This window comes from Pygocentrus nattereri, chromosome 24 (genome assembly GCF_015220715.1).
Source record: "Pygocentrus nattereri isolate fPygNat1 chromosome 24, fPygNat1.pri, whole genome shotgun sequence".
Classification (NCBI taxonomy): Eukaryota; Metazoa; Chordata; class Actinopteri; order Characiformes; family Serrasalmidae; genus Pygocentrus; species Pygocentrus nattereri.
The window spans coordinates 14,851,118-14,872,941 of NC_051234.1; the positions used below are offsets into that span (position 1 = coordinate 14,851,118).

Below are 21,824 nucleotides of genomic sequence, written 5' to 3' on the forward strand. Positions count from 1 at the left end.
GAACAAATGTGTCACTACAACCATAAAATCACCTGGCTTATGAGATATGCCTAGAAGTGAACTGTGAGTGAACTCATCTATAATCTGTGTATTTGAAAAATGAATTTAGGACCTTGTAGCTTACCTAAGAGAGAAGAGCATTTCTTGACTTCAGTCCTGTTGTAAGTGGATGGATATAGTGTTTAAGTCATATTAGCTCTGTGCTTAATATGAACTACAAAGGGACGGATCTACTGTGTGTCAATATGACCAAATAGCCAGTTTTGATCAATTTTCTGGATGTTCCCTCTCTAAAAGTTCATGATGAACAGACATTCTGGGCCTTAAAAAAATTCTCCATGCCCCCAGATGCCTAGTAGGTAGGTAGGTAGGTAGGTAGGTAGGTAGATAGATAGGTAGATAGGTAGATAGATAGATAGATAGATAGATAGATAGATAGATAGATAGATAGATAGATAGATAGATAGATAGATAGCAGACACACAACACTATACAGTAACCGTAAACAGGTGTAGCCATATAACAAGAAGAAATAAACCAGATCCTATCTACAGGCATATGTACAAATAAAAAAGAAAAAAAAATACAACAGTCTGTGATATCTACAACCCGAGATGAGAAATGCAGTGCAATAATCACTGTACAAAAATTTACAGATGACAGCATATAATGACCACAGAATGAATAAATAAATATGTGCATATATTGTACCAAATAATGTGTCTAGTGTAGTACGGGCTTAGCCCCCATCCTTAGACCTCTAGTCACCAGGCTGGTTTAAAGTGTTTAAAGTAAGTCCGCTCATAGGGAAAGCAGAAAGAGAAACAGAAAGGTATGGGTACAGACAGAAAATAAGCTAGTAGCTTAACCCACTGGCAGCCCAATGAGAGACAACTAAAAAAATCCTGAATAAAAACAATTGTATTACTAAAGGAATATGTTCTAACTCCCTCCAAAAAAAAGTTTGTTGGCACGAATATCCCAATGACTGATTAACAGCTTAGAGGTTGGTATTACTTCAAAGTAACAATAATAAGATTTTTTTTCCGTAATGGCTGCACTTCTCATGTCTTTGTTACCACACTTGCAAAAGCCTTTCTGGGGTGTTACATCTAAGTAATGTTATAAACTGTATTATTATTTAATGCTTTTTTTTTATTTAATGTTTGTGTAAAGCACTTTGCATTGTCACCATGTATAAAAGGTGCTATACAAATAAACTTGCCTTGCCAAAATAGGAACTTCATTTTTTTAATTTTAGTTAAAAATGGTGGCTGGTTGAGGTCTCTGAAATGAGTTCAGTGAGCTGAGGTAAACCTCAGAATGGTGTATGATAACCATCAGAAGCCCAAGATTTCTGTGGCTGCAATACTGTGGAGATGTTTGGAAGTATTTCCATTAAGTAGCCGCCACAGACCCACTAGAGCTGAACTCTTCCCTCTAGTGCAGCAAACATCCAGAGACCTCTGAGGACTGAACCTCAAATTATAGAGCCTTAAATTACTGTCTAGAGAGAAGACTGATTAGTTCCAATTGTAAAGCTAAAAACCTACAAGCATTGCTGAGAAACTCACAGTATGTGCCTGTATGTACTGTATGTTCACAAATATGAATCCTGTCCCACACTCTCTTTAGGCTAAACACAATTAGTACTTTCAGGTTAATTTCTTTTGAGGGGGAAAAAAAACCTTTTGTTCAAATACAGTCCTCATAGATAATACATAGGTCTCATGCTAACATGCAACTTCATCAACCTATTTCACTGTTTTTAGGAATAATTCTCCACTGGAAAGCATGAAATCATCTTTCCCCCAGGCAGGACAGCAAAAGTCAAACACACTGATTATGTTATCAGCCATGCTACAATATGAAACACCTCCAGAAGTGAGACAGAAATGGTGGAGAAGAGAAAGTGGAAGAGTTCCACGTGACTGCTCTCTTCTGCAGAGGCCTGCTGGACAGATCGAAGCATGCAGCACTGCCGGTGGTGGCACAGGAGCTTTGGAAGCACTTCAGTGGAAGCTCTTTACAGCAACCTACACAAATGAGTGTGTGAGGGCCCAACAGGCCAACACTCCAACAACACTCATCAGTCTACAGCTGCTCAGAGCTAGAAGTCACTCCACATTCTCCACACACCAACTTTACATTTGGGTGGCAGCAAAGTCTGAGAACTGTGGTAGGGACACTGCCTGTAGTGTGTGCAGCAGGGTTTGTTATACTGCAGTTGAGTAATGCATAAGAATCATTAACATTTGCACATGTAGAGCTAACATGTAGGTTGATCATGTGTAAGACCAAAGTAGTTTCTTAATCTAATATGTAAGCAGAGAAGGCTTAGTATGTAGAGTATGTAGAACTTTCTGTGCAGAAATATTAATGTAAGAGAGACCTTCATCCACTTATAACTTTTCTTGTGCAGACAAAAGGCACATAATCTAAGTGCTGCTGTTTTTCTCTCTTCATATTTCATTATTTTACATACACATTATGCAAATTATATACTAGTTATTCAAGCAATAGAACATGAGAGGCAGTGTGTTATCGCGATTTAATATCACAGCTGTGATTTGGTTGCAGACACAAGCTGTGATGTTATACGCGATAGCATAGATGGCAGTTTTATGGCTTAGTCCGATTTGGTCAGACTCTGAAGATGAGACTACACATTTGGTGAATGGTAATCGATTCATTTCTGGATAATTCCAGGTTGTCTAATAATAACAACAATAATAATAAGTTCGATTTATATAGCACCTTTCACAAACCCAAGGACGCTAGCTCTTCTGTCACAGCTGCAGACTGAAAAGCTTGCTCGGTGGTAAAGAAAGTTTGGGAATTTAGGGTAGTCTCATCTCTCAAATCAAGTCCATTTTCTGTTTCTGTGCAAGTAGTAACAACTAACAATGTTCAAATTGCTGTCAAACATGTTGCTTAGCGACAGCATCTTAGCGGAGTGATACAGTGTTTGTGAAAAACCCCTGATGTTATGGTGAAATATCAGCATGGTTAGAACGCCTCTCAACCAACCAGCTTGCATATCCGGAACTAACGGTTAAATAACTGTATGCACACATTAAACGCAAAACAAAACACACACACCCCTGGGTAACCTGTGTCATTTTTTGGGGTTATTTACCTAAAATTCTGAATTGAAGCACAGATATGTAAACATTTCTCAATATTGTTATTCTTATCACATCCAAGCCAAGGGAGCAGTGTGGAAGGAATACCTGACCTCACTCCACAGGACAGGACTTTAATAATTTGGTGGCCATACAGTCATACAGTAGTAGAAAGGCAGACACAGGGTGGGCATGTGGTGATGAAATGACCAACAGCACAATCCTAATAAGCTGGAAAATCCAGAGCTCTCCAAAAACCATCTGCTACTAGCAAGAGAAACACTGTTTCATAGCAGGAATCTCTCTCTCCCTATCGTACTATTTACCCATTAAGTCTTGGAGAAAGTGGAACAAGAAAGTGGAGTGATATGCTGTGCAAAAACTGAAGGCTGACCGATGAGCAGAAAAATGACTGCTGATTTGGCTTGATTTTGAATTGGGGTTGTACAACAGTCTCTAAGCAAGGTCTCAGTGAGGGCTAAGTGTGAGCTTAAAGAATGCTAAGTGCAGGCTATTTGACGGCTCAGCACAGGCTAAGAGGCACGGTCTGTTTATGGTTCCTCACTTGATCTGGTAATAATTAGCAAGCACTGGCACCACTCTAGAGCTGTGACAAGCTGCAGCAACAAGGCTGAAAAAGTGCACTATAAAACTTTACATAGAAGTGAAAGTGACTAAGAGCCGACCTGTTCTATTTCTGCTTATTGCTGCCTCAGAGCTGACACAGAGTAGGCAACATATACAAAGGTACTTCATTTGGTTGTACAACAGCTGCAAAACATAAGGCAAAATGAGCTTTTGCCATCACAAATGAAAGCACTCGACTACCCAGGGGCTTAAGTTTTCTTACTGTGGAAAGACAGGTGGAGGATTAAAATTGTGTGTCAAAACCTAGGACTATAAACTAACACAATGAGACCAGGCAGTAACAGCTTATATGAGCGTTTTGATTGTTACAATATCAAGAGCCTAGACAAACGTTGCAAACCAAACAAAATATCTGCAAGCACAGATGTTTTTTTTTTTTTTTTTCTTTCTAGTTTCCTTTAGAGTAACGACTCTATTCTGTCACATAGCACACAAAAAGTAGGAAAGACGATCTCAATTTACGGGCTTGATCAGTTGAGTGAAAAAATTAAATATGAAACTTTATTGTTAATACTAAGTATGTTTTGAAGGCTTTTTCAAGGACATGTCCATCACAAAACACAAGCACATAAACATTCTAGTCTGTCAATCTGTGATGGGATCTTAATGAAATGCATAATAGCAGAAATACAAAATACTGAAAAATAAATAAACAGAACAGATTTAAAGGCAAAGAGAGTGAAAAGTGAAACTAAGAGATTAGACAATATATATGTTAAGTGGGTCGCTACCTGGCGATCTGTAGACCTCACTGATGAGTGTGTCACTGGTGGTGGGACCAGCACCACTCCCCGTGCTATGGGTCCAGCTCTGCCACACATAGTTCAGAAGCAACATCTGAGGATGTGTAGCTTGCACCGTGAAGTGGGGTAACTCAAACATACACTCTGTTATGGATACTGAGGACCGCTTTGACCTGAAAGAATAAAAAAGAAAGACAGGAGATATGTAAGCACATCTGATTAATAATGAATGATAATGGTATTCTCAGGAGGAACAGTATCTTTCTGTACCTTAAAGTATCTTTTTGTCTTTTAGCTTGTTCATGCCACACTGCGTGACTGTAGGTGAGTAAACTAAAAAACACAGCTTCATCTGATCATTTATCAAATCATTGCTAGAATGAAAATGTTAACTGCAGCAGATAACTGAATGTAAACAGTTTTGCTGATTGGAAGTCCTAGAAAGGTTTATTTATTTATATTTCTTCCCCCAGGAGGTGGTATGCACGTGACAGAGCCCCATCATCAATATAGCTGCTGTATGATTTATAGCACAGTGAGAACGTTCCAGAAATCTGGGCCCAAGAGTAATAATGCCCGTTTAACATTCCCTCTACAGCAGCACTAATACTAACAGAGAATGAGATGGATGGGGAGGTGAGGCACTGACAGAAAGGTTGCTGCTTACCCTTGTCAGTCCCAGTGGGAAATATACTCATCTTCCACTGCCAGCACAGTTAGCCATTCACATACAGTCAACAGAGGCTAATCTCTTGAGATGGGCAGAAGTGAGAGGTGGGGTAAGGAAGATTTTTTTTTTTTTTTCCCCTGAGCCAAAATACAGAAGAACCTAACAGCGGAGGTGCTTTTGACATCACTGATCTTACACATTTTTCTCCATCGCATTCAAACTCACTCTGTCCACACTGCCCACTCAATATTCTGCCACAGCCACTGGACCCACATCAGTGTCTATGTGTTTTTCAGAGGCAAGTATGTTTAAACCAGACATGGGTGTAAATTTGTTCTGACAAGTAGGGGAGACCAATGTCAGGAAGCCAAAGCTTACATATAGCAATGCAAAACTAGGAGATGAACAACTAGGTGAAAAAGCACATCAGCAGTTATAGTAATAATACTGTCACATATCCAATGGGCTGTAAATCAATATCAATAAAAAAAAAAAAGTTTCTTGCTCTTTACCGGTTACTCAGACACACTGAAATAAACTACTTTTCTGATCCCCATGTTGCAATTCATGTGGGGTTCCAAATCCCAGTAATGATGAGCCCACACTATGCACATTTTTGTGCTTTTCATTTATAGCACACCTACACTCTGTAAATGAAAAACGACCAAAGAAACCAACAAATGTGAGTATTTTCTCTATATTCTAAAATTATTATAACCATTGTGTTATCTTAGTTTAACATGGTTTATGTATTTTGGTCCTTTTTGTCACAACAAGCATAATAAAAACGCTGGCAATATGCTGATGAGACAGCTAAATTTTTCATTCCATCTTAAATGGTGTAGCAGTTATATTCTGCAGACTGGTAGAGCTGCACTGCTAGTAACCTGATAATGAAGTAATGTTCTTTTTTATTTGAGGGTTGTCCCATTTCAATAGGGAGGATTTCAATCACTACCTCTTCTTGGCTCCAAGGGGCAAGCTGACACTCAAAAACAAGGGGTAGGGGTAAAAATAAAAAACAGGATTGGGCCTTAGTCTCTAGTTAGTTTTGTGGTCCAACTAATTTGTGCATTGTGAAATCAAAATGGCCCCAGTCCACTTTTGGTTTTACTTTATGGTAAAGATCTTGAGGTTTGCCAGTTTTCCAGTACTTCTGCAGGTAAAATATAAGGTACTATAGGATAAAGCCTGCCTGTGATCTTGTGACAAAACAGCATCACTAATATGCTAAAGCTATGAAATCTGTGTAAGAGCCTGTGCAATTTCATCATGTTAAAACCTGAACAGTGTGTCAATGTGGATGAGTGGGTATTCTTCTTTTTTCAGTACAGAGAGAACAATCTTTTCAAGACTGTATATGTAAATCATGTATCTTTTATTACATTGCATGTCTCACTGTGCTATCTTTAGATCAGGGTATAAACTAAGTGCATCCTGTTCAGAGTACAGACACTTTCATGAACTCTTCCTTCCTCCTTCCCTCCTCACTCCCCAGACAGTGAGCTGTCAGATTTAGTGAAAGCTGTCTGACCGAAGCCTGCCTATGGGGTCAACCAGGGGTGAACGAGCAGAGTAAGCATCAGAAATGGGCTATTCACATGTACAAAAGTAAAACAAACTATGTCTCTTTCCCTATCATCAAAACATTACAGACACATGCCATTATTACAGCCTGCCCAGAGCTGCCACATACACAGGAAAAATAACTTCAAAAAAGCACTAACTGAACAAAGCGGTTCATAAGAGATGATCCAGGCTTATATATAGAACACACCTCAGTGCTCAGAGTTAAACGAGAAACTCAGAGCATGGAAGAGTGGTAAGGTAAAGATGTATATTCTGCTAACCTTATGTCTGTGTTGAATAGAATGTGAGATCCAGAAGAACAGGGTCGGACCATATTTTCAGCTATTAAATTTGAGGTGGGGTGGGGTCAGGTGGTGCCTGTGCTCCCATACAATTCAGGAGTGCTCTGAAGCTTCCTACAGCAGGTCAGTTAAAACCATATGCAGTTTTGACATGTTTAGAGTCAAACTAATGGAGCTAAATCAACTCACAGCCAAGAACTTTATATGCCACTTTTGCAGATGTACAATAAAAGTGAGGGTACGTGTGTATGGGAAAACCATATTTCATTTTTCAAACATCGAGTTTCTCACACTTGTAATCATAATCATAACACACTCTTATATTCCTGCTAACAGCTGCCTGGCCCTTAGCAGCAGGCACACTGGCCCTTATTCATCAAGTTGCATACCATCAAATCTGAACGCAAAATTAGCGCATGCAAATTTCACAGACAGATTTGTTATTTATCAATTTCATCTTTAGCATATATGTACGATCAAACTCACATCTGGTGGAAGTGCTTGTCAGTTGGAGTATAATAGGTGAATAGCCTGAAAAATGGCTGATTTACCACAATAACCTAGCTCAAGCAGTCAGTGTTTTATGTAAGTAATCATGCTACACAAATACATCACTCTACCATCTGAAAAAAAGTAACATTTTGTTCACATTCTTTTTCCTTCGTGGTAATTTCCTCCTGCTCAGCCCCAAACCATGCCTATAAGGACAACCACAGGCTCACTCCTGCTGAATACCTTTCTTTTATTGACGTAGCATTTGCATACAGTAGAATGTGCTTCTTGTAAACTATATGAGAGCAAATCAGGGTGTGTCTATTGCAAATGATATGGAAATATAGTACTTGTGGGCAGGCGCTTGTCTCCACGCACTGAAGCTGATTAACCAACTGCAGCCAAATAACTGCTTGTTTCATTGTCATACGAGTTTCCCGAATCAGATGCAGAGTACTACTTCATTCAGGACGGTCAAAACTAGTGCAGATTCTATACAACTTTGATGAGCAAGAGCCAATGTGAGCATATGGCTACAGGCATTCATGATGTGTTCCTTACCAGTACATGGGCAACTGCAGTATCTTCCCATAGAGAGCAGTACTAAAGGCTGGAATTATGTGTAAGAGTGGAGGTGTCCCCTCATTATCCAGTAAGGTCAGTCCTGCTTGTAATTCAAACACCTAGAGCGAGAGAGAGGCACACAGAGAAAGAGAGAATTACTGAATATAATTCTAAAAGCTGCTTTTTAAGTATGGAATAACACCTGCATGAGTGCTGCTATTCCACCCCACAGCAGCACACTTCCGTCACACTTCATCTACACACTGCAATACTCACCCCTGGTCCTGGGGGTCTCATAACCCTGATGTGTTAAAAATTCTTCTTCCAAGTAGAGCTCCGAAAAGTACTAAGAGATGCATTGAGGTCGGTGGAATAGCGGAGTGAGTGCACATGTATGTAGATTCATGTATACTGTGTGAATATCCCTAATCCTATGCATTGGGTGGGTGGGTGTGAATGTGTGTATTGAGAAATACACCACTGTTAACCATGCTGTCACCTCCAGATATGCACAGCACACATATGTCTAGGTGAGTGGGACATATCATAACTGTTTTATTGAAGAAAACAAAAAAATTCACACACACCTCATCTCCACACACACACACCTAATTCTAAACACTCACTTTTAGTTATGGCTAAAAATACCAGATCTCCCTGTCAAGAAGTACATGTGTAATTGCATGGCCAGCAAATGCTACTGAATGAAGATTGAAAGTTACTCCCAATGTCACTGGGCATATTCCTGGGGGTACAAGTACCACATTTTGAGAAACATGGTCTTGGATAGACTGAGAATATTTTTAGAAAGAAGAATTAGCACATTATTTTCTAAAAAATTAAGAATAAGACAAATAGCATTAGCATTAACAAAAAAAAAAGCATAAGCAATAACTAAAAGCAACACAAAAATTCACTTGTCCGGTTGAGAATGTTCTATCTTCATTTGTGTCTCTCGTCAAAACAAACCAGTGGTATTATTTGTCGACAAGTGAAAATGTCAGTGAAGCGTGATTACAAAGCAAAGCGAGGCCATAGCTTCATTCTTTCATGGAAAACACAGTTTTCATAGGTTGATTTTGACTCCTCTGTGTTTGAGACATTCGATAAAGTTTGTAGGCAATGTCCTAACAAGGCTGATAAAAGGGGTTTTATTTTTGTCAGAACTACAACTTTTAGACAACAGACACTCGAGGATATGTGCATATGACGTGCATATGACAGATGCACAGTGAATCCAAGCTGATCAAGTTAGTAACAACAGTATGTCACATGGTTAAAAAAGAAAGACCTTTCATCGACTATCTGCATGAAATAGACATTTAAATTAAAAGTGGACTGCAACTTGGGAGCCAGTACTGCATTAAGATATTGTTAAGATTTGTTGATAAGATTGTTAAGCATCTTCTCCTTTCGGCTGCTCCCTTTAGGGGTTGCCACAGCGGATCATCTGCCTCCAGCATCTATGGCAGCCAATTCTAAACTGATGTTTTTGTTTTCCAATCTCGAATTCTGGCTTTTTTTTTATTTTTATTTTTTTTAAAGTTAAGCACTTTAAAATAAAATTAACTATAATATTTGCTAAATTATGTATGTAAAAAGAAAAATTAAGTAATAGAATACTGTGAGAATACACACTTATTGTAAGAAAAAATAACCATAACTAAATATATTAGCTAATATTGTAAGAATAAATAACATTAATTAAACATAAGAGCTAATGTGTGCTTATTTTATTTGAATAATACTTTAAAATACAAAGATCTGGTCAGAACAGTAGCATTTTGGTTCAGGACAGCGAACTTCAGGGTCTCTTCCCTGCCTGGGCATGTTGGGATGACAGTTAACGTTGAACTCTCTAGGGCAGAGGTCACTATTAGGTGGACCGTGGTCCGGGTCTGGATAGGGCAACGTCTGGGTCCAGACCCGGACCACGGTCCTAAAACCCATAAATTATTGAGAATTATTTCATTTTGGTGGAGTTATAAAAATCACATGAGATGCTACTCATCCAATCAGATCTGTGTATTATCATGAGCGCAGCGTCTCGGGTGAGTGACACACACACGGGGGAGATATGACGTGAAAAACAGTTGTCTGAGAAGAAAACCAATAAGAGGAAAGCCAACTGGCATGCTCTGAAAAGGGAAAAGGGGACGACGAAAACAGAGCTTTTAACCAACAATGAACAGGATCATACCTGTTCAGTTTTTCAACGAGCAGTTCGAAACCAATATATGTTATATGTTCTGAGAAATATTAGTAAACTGTACTTTATTTGTTTTGACATTCAGTTGACTGACTTGCTATTGATATAACTACTAGGCTACTTCAATATACATTTTATGCAACTGAATCATAATTATGATGTTCTGGACCTTTGCTTGAGGAAATTTTCTTTAACTGGACCTTTTTGAATTTTAATTGAGGACCCCTACTCTAGAGTAACAAATAGTCACTGGAATCCTGAAAAAGACTGTGCGTGTGTGTGTGTGTGTGTGTGTGTACCTTCAGGTAGCAGTGTGTGTAGCAGTGGTGAAGAAGGTTGTCTGAAGGCTGGCTGAGGCTGCTAACAGTGCGAATGAGCTCAAGGCCGTACATTGGCACGGAATGTTCTAGATTCACCCGCTCTACTTGCAGACGAAATGCGGGCAGCGGTCTCACTGGCTGGTACTGTGGAGCAGACATCTGAAGAGTCGAACACTGGTACAAAAACAAACAAACAAAAAAAAAAAAAAAAAAAAAAAAAAAAAAAAAAGAAAAACGTGAATGTAGGAACTTCTGACCCAATAGAGCAGGCAAAAGTGTCTGTGTGTATATATGTGTGTGCGCGGTACCTTTTGGCCCAAAATGGCTGGAACTAGCATGTGCAATAAGTTGAACTCTGCCATGGCAACAGTGATAGAAGCCTTCAGCAGCGTTAGACACGTCAGACGCGTTGGGATAAACTCCTCTAACACTGCCACCTCCTCCTCACCAGGAACCACCCTGCTCTCCTCCACCACAGCTGTTCATCCGGGAGACAGAGACAGAGGAGATAGAATTTTCAGAAGTAAATAATATGGCACTAAATTGTTTCACAAGCAATTAGAGAAGTCACTTTTGGAAATCCAGACAAGAACAATAGGTCAAAGTGTAGCACTCATTTGGCTTAGACTTGCCACGTAAAGCTTATCTAACCAACATTTCCAGTGTAAAGTTAATCCAGCTAATCTTTCGAGTGTAAACTTAACCTGGGTAAACTTTCTAGTGTAAAGTTTTCCTAGTTTGGGTCTGCAGTGTAATGCTCACATGGCTTATGTTTGCAGTACGGTTCATACTCATGGTCCATGGCACATGCGATCATCTTGAGGATGCGATGGACTGCACTGCTGTGAAGCTGCAGGTCCAGAGGGCCAATCACCAACCGTTTCACTGATGTCTCCTGAACCAGTGGAGCTGGGTCCACTTTACCCACTGCTGAGAAGTCTTGTAGCCCTATATCCGCCACCCCCCCCAACACACACACACACACACACAAAGTTTCCTTGATCAGACCAGCGCAGCATTAGATTACTACTACTGACTGACACTATTGCCTGCAGAGACACCTGTAGGAGCAGCAATGAACTACGCACACTAGTGATGAAGATACCAAATGCTCATACTATCTCTCATTCTCTGACTCTCTTTCACTGTTCACTGTCCACCTGCAGCACTCTCTAATAAAATCAGATAAGCGGAAAGTAAGTGAGGAGCAGAGAGAGCAAGAAGGAGGAGAGACAGAGCGAGAGATGGATCAGAGAGTGAGATGTGAACTGGGTTTTTCAGAATGTGGAGTTGGAGAGATCAAATTCCCACTTGATTTCTGAAGATTAAACGTTCAGTGGGCAACGGTACTTCCTTTTCTCATTCCGCCGGGCCAGATTAGAGCTAATATCAAACATCTGGCCACTTGTCCAGCCTCAGAGGAGTAGGCAGAGGGAAATTAGCTGAGATTTAGAGAATTAGAGGCCTCTTCATTCACTTCTCGCCTCTCGCCCCTGGCATTATTGGGAAGTGAAGTCAGTGTAGAGCACGACCCCGTTTTGGGTTTCATTTGTACAAAGTTGACGCCGGTTGCAGAGAGGAGTTGACAGTGGGTCAAGCACAATACTGCCTGACATCACATTCCTACAGGAACACGCAATTTCAGCTGGACTAGAAGAGGCAAGAGACACTTATATGCACCTCAGAAATTACCCTGACAGCTAAGACTGACACTATCTATGTTTGCTTTAAATGCAGATAATCATCTGAAAATGGAGGCTGCCTACTGAGAATAAGGCAATAGAAGGTTCAGGGGGGTAACAAAAGTAAAAGATTCAATATTCATACTACACTCTAACAGCGTACCGAAAATATTCTCTCTTATATAACATCTTGAAAAGATCAGCACTAAGCAAATGAATAGCTCATTGTAGAGTACCAGGGCCCTTCTAGGCTATATCTAATAATATGAAATTTTTTATTTTGATAATACAGACAAACCGTTAACATAGAGAGAAGACAGGGCGATTAAACGGCTCAGGGCAGCTCTTTCAGTGTCCGTGCCTGTGAAACTGATAAACATGTCCTGCTGGTAGGTAGTATGAAACAAATGTTTCAGAATGCTACTTGCTGTCACACACACAAAAAGTGACTTCTGCTAAACAATTACACAGTAGTAATAAAGAAGTACATAAGAGACAACAAACAGGAAAAACAGGAAGGGGAGGGATTTGTTGAAGGACAAGCAAACAGCATAAGAGAGTGGGACAGTACCTTTTCCGCTAGCTTTCTCCATCATGTAGAGATAATCCATGTAGAAAGCCCCAAAACGATGCATGCCTGCTGCTTCAGTGTAGGTCTCCTGCCACACACAAGAGCAAAGTCAGCAGGTTAAAGCTATGTGATATAGCCAAACATAGCAAAAAGTCCCACAAAGATGGGACAAACAGTGGGGCAAGGGGTCAGGGATGAAGGCTGAAGGAAGGACTCTTCAGGTGAATAATGCAGATTAAAAAAAAAAACACATACCAGAAAAGAAAATAAAGTCTTGATTCTGGCAGTATGACAGTTCTGTTTTCATTTTGAGTTTTCTGTTTTCGTGACTACATGATTCCAGTCCCAGACCAGTCAAGAGAAGCAGTAAAAAACTACTGAGCAAGAGCAATGCTGCTGTGACACTTTTGGTTTTACAGTCAATTCTACAGTTTTCACAGGAGAAAAATGTTGCAGAAATCTATTTTATACATTATTCAGCAATGAATCTGTTGACCGGTCATGCTGAGGATGTTCAAGGCAAATGTGAATTTGTGCATAGTGGTAAAATACCATTTCAGGGGTCTGCTAGTCTAATACAAAGCCTGAAGATTAGCAGCAAAGGTAGGTTGGTAACAAACCGTGTTTTGAATGAAAAAATGCTGAAATAGTGGATGAGAACCTTAAGCTTCTTAAACACCACTGAGAGGTTTTTCAACCTTACCAATCAGCTAAACTGTTAATCAGTGAAGTAGCCAGCAAGCAAATGGACTGTCCTACTCAGCAGTCATATTCTGCAATTCCACATTTTTAACCAGAGGTCTTCAAGGTCAAATTTTGACACTGATTCCTGTTTTCAGCCCTGTATTTAATATTCACGGGTAGTTAATTTAACCATTGATGTATCTAATCATACCTACCAGTAACTGCAAAATGTTCCAGACCATGTTAACCAGATGGATCATGATGGTAACAAGCACCAGGGAACAATGTTGACAATGAAGATGATGATTGGGTATGCATTGATACCTTGTGAAGGTTGCCATCAAGTATGAATTCAGCATGAACTCCATTGTTTTCTGGACTGCGGTAGTCAAAGAGCGAGTTGGTTAGGTAGGTCATTCCTTTAGAGCGCAGACTTTCTCCACAGTTGAAAAATACAGCATCCTGCAGTAAAGCACAATAAATCATTAATATGTGAACTAAGTCATTCTGAGAGGTTTAATGTGAAATGCACAAACATAATTGTTCAAAGTAGTAATCACAGGAACCAGATGTTTGAAAAGCTGCCTTACAAAAAAAGTTATTGAATGAAATGGTTACGAATATACTGTTTAATGCATGTGACTGTTTTACAACTATATACATAGTATGTAGTTCAGTTTTGTGATAAACTGTTGACCTAGAATGTATTCTTTTAAATCCATTCTGCTTGGAGAGCTACACGAATATGGGAGGCAAATCCTGCCAAAAAGGAAATGAAAACAATAGCGTAAATGCAAACCTCTTTTTGTCATTTCTTTTTCCAAACATCTGCGCAAATATCCTGCCAAAATTAATAAATGAAATGCCTTCATTTGCAATTTCATTTTTCACATGAACACAAGCCGTTTGTGACAAAAATAAAAATAAACTGAAAATGCCAATTTGTCATTTCATTTTAGTCATTATTCTGGTTTTTCACGGCCAAATCTCAAATGAAAATGCTAACAGACAAAAGAAAACACAGACTTAACTTTGGCTTTTCTTCATGAAATGCAGAATACGTGTCAAAACAAATAAAAAAATTTTACTTTATTTCTTTTTCATAGCGATCAGCAGCAAATCTGACAAAATTAAAATGAAAATGCAAAATGAATAAATCAACAGCAAAGTGACTGTTCGTGATTCCGTTTTCTTCATGAACGACCTTTAACTGTCAGAATGAAAAGGAAAATGAAAACGAAAATTAGCGCCACCTGCTGGAGATTCACTTTTCATTTTCCACTTTTTCGATTTCTGTTTCCAGTGTTTGATTTCTTTTTCTATTTGACCAACATGCAAATATTTGTCAATTAGCACTAGGTGGGGCTACGGGGTACATTTTAGGATAGCCCCGACCGTCCGAGTAAAAACAAGTCACGTCTCAGATCTGGTGACCAAACGGCCCCAGAGAGAAGGTATCAGACCAAACGGCCTCAGAAAAAAACGAAAATGTTACACTGGCATTTATATCGAGATGCACCATAGTTTTCTAAGTCATACAACTTAGACGTCTGTGCTCGACCAGGCTTGCGTTTGGACTGATACCGTTTCTCTGAGGCCGTTTGGTCTGACAGCGTTTGGTCTGACAGCGTTTGGTCTGATGTTCAGTTTCACCAGATCGGAGTCATGACAGTGTTTTTTTTCTGGAGACTCGAAGTCTTTTATCTTGAGGAATGATGGCGATTCTGACGCAGGCGGCTGAGAATGTCCTAAAACGTACCCTGTAGCCCCGCCTAGTACTAACTAACATATATTTGCATGTTGGTCAGATAGAAAAAGAAATTGAAAACAGGAAAAATAAATCGAAAAATGGAAAACGAATCTCCAGCAGGTGGTGCTGATGTTAGTTTTCATTTTACTTTTCATTCTGACAGTTAAAGCACATCCATGAAGAAAACGGAATCAAGAACAGTCACTTTGCTGTTTATTTATTCATTTTGCATTTTCATTTTAATTTTGTCAGATCTGCAGCCGATCGCTATGAAAAAGAAATAAGAAAGTAAACTTTGCATTTTGATTTTAGTTTTCATGAAGAAAAGCCAAAGCCAAAGTTAAGTTTGCCTTTTTTTTTTGTCTGTTAGCGTTTTCATTTTAGTTTTGGCCCTGAAAAACCAGAATGACAAATCGGCGTTTTCAATTTATTTTTATTTTTGTCACAAACGGCTCGTGCTCATGTTAAAAATGAAATTGCAAATGAAGGCATTTCATTTCATTTTCGATTTTGGCAGGATATTTGCACAGATGTTTGGAAAAAGAAATGGCAAAAAGAGGTTTGTATTTACATTTTATTGTTTTCATTTTCATTTCCTTTTTGGCAGGATTTGACTTCCATACACGAAGGGTGTTGTATGGCAAAACAGTACTCATTAACAGGAAAGCTCATTTTGTTACAATTTACCAATTTCAACAGTACTTATAAAAATCTTAAGACATATAAAAGGTTAACTTGTGTTTTTGGTTAGTACATAAAATGGCTACACTTGCGGACAACATGACCACTACATCACCACCACTGTAAAGAAATCTGAGCCGCTATGTTTCTCTACAATTAACCATTTCATAACCAAATCTGTGGAACTACCCTTTAGGTAGCTGAAAAATGAACATTTCTACATAAATGCTATGAGCATAACACTAACTGACACAACTAACTATACTACCTAACTACGTTACACCACACACTAAATGTCTAAAGTTTTGTAGACATCTTCCAATTACTCCTTGCTGTCACAGGAGCTCAAATGCATACACACATTACAACATCATTACAAACATCATTACAAACAAAACATTACACTCTTGAGCAGCCGGGACAAACTCTGTATTAATTCCCATGATTTCCCATTTTGAAATGAAGAATGTAGGAGCAGGTCATTTAGTGCGTAGCAGTTGTGGACGAAGTACACAAAATATGTACTTGAGTTAAAATAGGGATATGCAAGGTTCTCATTTTTTTAACAAAACTCTTGCTTTATCAACTCATTTTAGGTGAGAATACTCTTGTAACACCAAAATTTTAATAGAATGTCATTAATTAGTCAGACACTGATGTCTATTAAAATTATCAAAAGCACAAAACACAGAGGGCAAACAATTTCCATTAGGTAGAACCAAGTAGCTATGAAATAGCCATTTGTAAACAAGCAAAGCTTTGGTTTAAGATTTATCTGCAACTTAGTTACAAGTTTAAATTTAATAAAAACTTTAAACAGGTTCACAAATTAGTTTTCCTTTACTATATCGCATCTGTAGGTCTCTGTTCATAAACATGAACTAGCCAAAATTAATTTACTATAAAATGAAATTGTGTTTGTATAAATTCAGAAAAAAGGAACATGATACCCTGATTGGTGTGCTTGCTTTGCACTTTTTTCATTTTGACATGTTACATTTTTATGCACACATAAGCCAAAAGAAACAACAGATTTTAGATAATGTAGTGGAGTAAAAAGTAAGAAAAAAAAAATCTTAAGTATTAGATTTTATTTTATTACATTAGATTACATTTATTTCGTTACTGTCCATCGCTGAACTCTAGTCAAATGAACAAGCTATAGCTTACTACTGCCAAAGTCATTTAAACATTTGACAAAGCTTGCTGACATGCTCATTCTATTTCATCTATCAAGGATTACTGCTATTCTGACTAACAACCTCACAATTCAAATGACAAATGTGATATTCAAAGGGAAATGTAAGATATAGGTTTTGAAACTTGGTTTTTGCAATTTAACACCATTTAACACCACAGAAAAAGCAGCATAGACCAAAGATTAATCTGAATGCTAATGGTAAACTACAAAACTCGTGCATATATACCATATTTTGCACAAAGGGATGATGAGGATGATTGCAAGTGCTGTAACTGCAATGTATGGATGTGATTTTTTTTTGTACATGAAAGGACTTTGTGTGTGAGTGAATATGCTAAATGTTTGTGTGTTACCTCCTCCTTTCGGCCCATGTTGTCCTCAAAGTCCCGCACTCCCATAATGCCTTTGAGACACAAAGCCCTGCAGCCTACTACCCCAATCTGACAGTCAAAAAACAGCTCTCCCATCATCAGAGCCTAAAAGAGAGAGAAAAGAGAGAATAACCTATAAATAATTCTATATACAGATATTTCTATATCTCCATAGTTCTGCTCCCATTTATAATTGTCAGTTGCTCTAACAATCTCGCAGACTCTGCAAAAACTGATTCACATTAAAAGAAGGAATGTGAAACATCATAGGAGTATGAAGCAGACAGCAATCAGGACAAGAAGAATGAGAAAACAAGGAATAGACAGAAAGGATGTCTTTTTACCTCTACAGTGATACCTTCTTGTTCCACACACAGCACCTCTTGTGACTTCACTTTCTGAGGGCTGTAGTAACTGCTATCAGAACTACCTTCAGTCAACTAGAGAGAGAGAGAGAGAGAGAGAGAGAGAGAGAGAGAGAGAGAGAGAGAGAGAGAGAGAGAGAGAGAGAGAGATATGAGTGCGCGAATCTGAAGTTTGACAAAGACACAGGCCACTAAAACGGCTAAAACATGCAAAATCTAACAGAGAGCTCTACTGATCTAACTAGGGATGTCAAGATGTGCATGTTAATATTTTTTTTCCTAATACGGAATCACGAGATGGTACGGGCTGTGAATTGAACAGTTAGATTTCATGCTAAAACTGTGTGATATCGGGAATGGTTTCTATAGCATTATACCACAGTCCTGGATATTCCAAAAACAGAGAGAGTTTAAGATGTTGTAGCCATGTGTCATTTTGTAGTCCATATTATGCCCTTATTAGAAACTCTGGGGTCTAGCCTCCATTTCTGAGGGTTTTTGAAAAAGCCTCTCAATCGCACCCTGTGTTCAATAAAAAAAATTTCAGAACCCAATACATTTTGTCCTGTGTACATTCTTCTCCCGAATACCACTGGATCCTCTGAATTTTAAGGTTATTAAAGAGCTATAATACTAATATTGCTACATGTGAGCTAAAGCTACTGCGCATCAATTTGATGTCACTAAGCTACATGAAACTAAGGCGGGCTTGTGGCGGTACTCTGACGAGTTGTGCTATCTTATCGAAATGTTCTACTGTAGTGCATATTTAAGCAATAGAACACAAGAGGGAGTGTGTTATCACGAAATAACATCATGGCTGTGATGACATAGGACCTTGAGTGTTCTATTGCTTTTATACAACAGTTACATAAATACGGTAATAAATAAATAAATTGGGCTGTGAACATGGTATTTAATATTTAACATAAATTTATGGCATATACCAATTAAATAGTTAAATGATTAATTAAACTTAAACAGGGAAATTGAAGCAAATAAGTAAACATTAATTGCAGTTTATTGAAAAACAGAGGCATAAAGAAGGAAAAAATGAAAGAAATAGGTGCATAACAGTTATAGTTGGGTAAAATAGGAGCAGTAATTGAATAAAAAAAACAAAAGGAGAAATTATTGTTGCTATAATACTCATATGTGGTAGTTATTTTAATCACAATCAGATGTAAGTAACATTTCTGCAAAATGGACCTCACAAAAATCCTGATCCTAGTTTTAGCCCTGATAGCAGTTTCACGTTAACTCCAGCATGTAAGACCATTTATTGTTAAAATTGCGTTAGAACGATCAGCAGAGTTTTATTTTACAGCAATTTTTTCCCTAAAAACCTAGTTCTGCTGTGGAGCCGCTTTGTAATAGACTATTACTAATATTGCTCTGCAGAGTCAGGGTCACTGATAAAAATTTTGAGGCTAAGTATTACTCAAGTTTAAAGGACTTTGAATGTCTGTCTGTATCATGCTGAAATGTTTAAATTGGAGCAGTTTTATTTCAACAGTTGACAGTGTTTTGCACAACATTGTTTGGTTTGTATTTGGTTAGTTTTCTTGATTTTTGTTAGGAAAAACCTGGAATGATTGACTTTGCTCTTACTCTTACTGTCTAAATCTTTGTTGGATATCACAGCTTTGGTTGTGCTTACACAAGTGTTAGTTACACTTAAACTTACTGTTTGGTGATCTCTTTGTATATTTGCAGCTTTTCAATTGTATGTTTCTTTCTGGCAATTGATTAAATGCAGTTGGGCTTGTTTGGTGTGTCAGGTGGAGATTCACAAACAAACATTCTCATAACTGCGCTTTGAAAGTAGCCAAAAAAAAAAAAAACTTTTCAAAAAGTAGCCACTACACTTTCTGGCAAAGTACCTAAATTGTAGCTCACTACAAATTTTGGGAAAGTAGCTACAAAAGTAGCTAACTTCAAATTTCTCAGTAGCTATCACAACCCTGGTGCCGACTCTGAACAGCTGAAACAAATAAATCCCTGTGTAGGGTTTTAATTATTATTAATTATTATTATTAATAATAGGTACTGATTTACACCTATATTGGGTTGTACAGTCCACCTTTAGTCTGAACTTATTTCAGCCAGACAGTGAGACTTTTACACAGAAATGCAAGATCTGACTGTGAATTAATCTGAAATGCACAATTGCTCACATTCTTTTTAAAATTTGTCTTCTAATTTGTCTTTACTTGTGCTAGTTATGTTTTCAATAAACACTGTTCTCTTTTAAAGATTTTGTTAGCCACATGGTGCCAAAGCAGCAGTATAAAACTCTTTCATTTTCCCCTCAAAGAGAAATCCAGTTTGGAGTTTCTAATTTGGGCATGACCAAGACTATAGAATAACAACACAAGTTCAGCAGTCTACTCCGTCACTCACCTTAAATGTAACTGAGGCCTTGGTGCAGTAGAAACCCACAGACACTATAGGTTCTCTGAAGGAGGGCTGCAAGGGACTGGGGGTCCCACCATCTTCTGTATCCATGTAGAAACCCGCCTCTCCCTCTTCCTCCCCAGAGCTAACAATGGCAGGTACAAAGGACCAGGCCCATGACACCCAGCCCTGCTCCTCATCCTCCTTTTGCACATACTGATCCGGGCTTAAATACTGACCTGATACAGCTGGGTCCACTCCCTCACCCACAGTACCTACACACACAGAAACAGACAGAACAGCAGCTAAAACTCATTTTAAACACATACAGAGGACAGGAAAGAAACCAAGCACAGAGGAGTGGAAAGGAAAGAAGAATAGTGTTTTTTATGTTGAAATTCATGATAGCAAACCCATAGTGAACGTCTCATCAGTAAAGCAGCGTTTTGCAGCAAGGTCAGGGCTGGCGGATTCCCAACAGCTGAGCCAGTGAAAATGGACATTTTAATTAAATCTCTAACTTCAGCTATTTGGCAGCAAGAAAGGTGCTCATTTTTACTCTTTTCTTTTCTTCCTTTCTTCTCTGCAGGCTTTTGAGTGTCAACTCAGAGCACTAAGCTTGGCTCAGCCTAAGCAGCCTTAAGTATCTACTTGTAGAATGATACAAATAAACTATCAATTAAGTGAGTAACATATTGCCAAACCTGTTTTGAAGAGTTAATTCTGCAGCAACAAGGTGACAAAGTTCCTCAAAAACTAAACACAGGAGTGCTACTCAGGTGTGAAATTGGAACTCTGGCTCAAAGATATCAAGGTATTCTTGCTCTAAGCTCCAGAAGCTAACGTGCAAGAACATGAATGTGGAGTCTGCTATTTCTACAGGGTGTAGAGAATCTGATGCGTGTGTACACGTATGGGATGTGGTTTATATGTGAATTTGAAGTGTGAGCGGGTGTGTGTATGTGTATGGGATGTGGTTTATATACACCTTGAACTTTAGGTCTAACGTGTGTGGGGTATGAGCTGTGTGTGTATGTATTTAGGTTTGTGCTGCCTAATAAAGTGGGCTATGCATGAGCCCTGTATGTGTATAAATAATGTGGATCCTGTTACTACATAAAATGGGTGTGTGAGCTCTGTGTGTGTGTGTTTGGATAGATTTAGATGTGTAGTGTGTCTGTGTGAAATGCATGATAGTTCTGATTAGTTACTGCACACTCAGACCAGCAGGTGTCCCTACATGTTAGAGAGAGTGATGTCTTCAAACAGGTACTTAACTTCTCATTACTCTCATTCTTACATATAACTATTCCAATGACATCATTAGTTCCTCTACTGTTTGGGGCAGATACAAGTGGTAACACAATTACTGTATTTTACTTTTGCTTATTAATGCATTTCACTACTTGCACTGAACCTCAAAGTCCAAACTGCCACACTAACAATATAAAAGAATACACTTAAAGTGAAGCAAATCTCC

At 38.5% G+C, this 21,824-nt stretch overlaps 1 protein-coding gene across 9 annotated transcripts in view; it reads right to left on the minus strand.

The window, feature by feature from the left end:
- The window catches only part of LOC108442230 (vacuolar protein sorting-associated protein 13B), a 401,016-nt gene that overhangs the window by 332,857 nt on the left and 46,335 nt on the right, over window positions 1–21,824 (minus strand). For all 9 annotated transcript variants that reach the window (XR_005129589.1, XM_037534077.1, XM_037534078.1 and 6 more), the window contains exons 8-17: window positions 20,351–20,619; window positions 17,927–18,022; window positions 17,565–17,687; window positions 13,904–14,041; window positions 12,896–12,983; window positions 11,405–11,590; window positions 10,951–11,120; window positions 10,622–10,816; window positions 8,111–8,232; window positions 4,505–4,689 (exon numbers count right to left, since the gene is read on the minus strand). Coding sequence is in view for 8 of the 9 variants with exons in the window: in XM_037534077.1 (XP_037389974.1) it covers window positions 4,505–4,689; window positions 8,111–8,232; window positions 10,622–10,816; window positions 10,951–11,120; window positions 11,405–11,590; window positions 12,896–12,983; window positions 13,904–14,041; window positions 17,565–17,687; window positions 17,927–18,022; window positions 20,351–20,619 (1,572 nt within the window). In the remaining variant the exon portion in view is untranslated. The remainder of the gene's footprint in view (window positions 1–4,504; window positions 4,690–8,110; window positions 8,233–10,621; window positions 10,817–10,950; window positions 11,121–11,404; window positions 11,591–12,895; window positions 12,984–13,903; window positions 14,042–17,564; window positions 17,688–17,926; window positions 18,023–20,350; window positions 20,620–21,824) is intronic.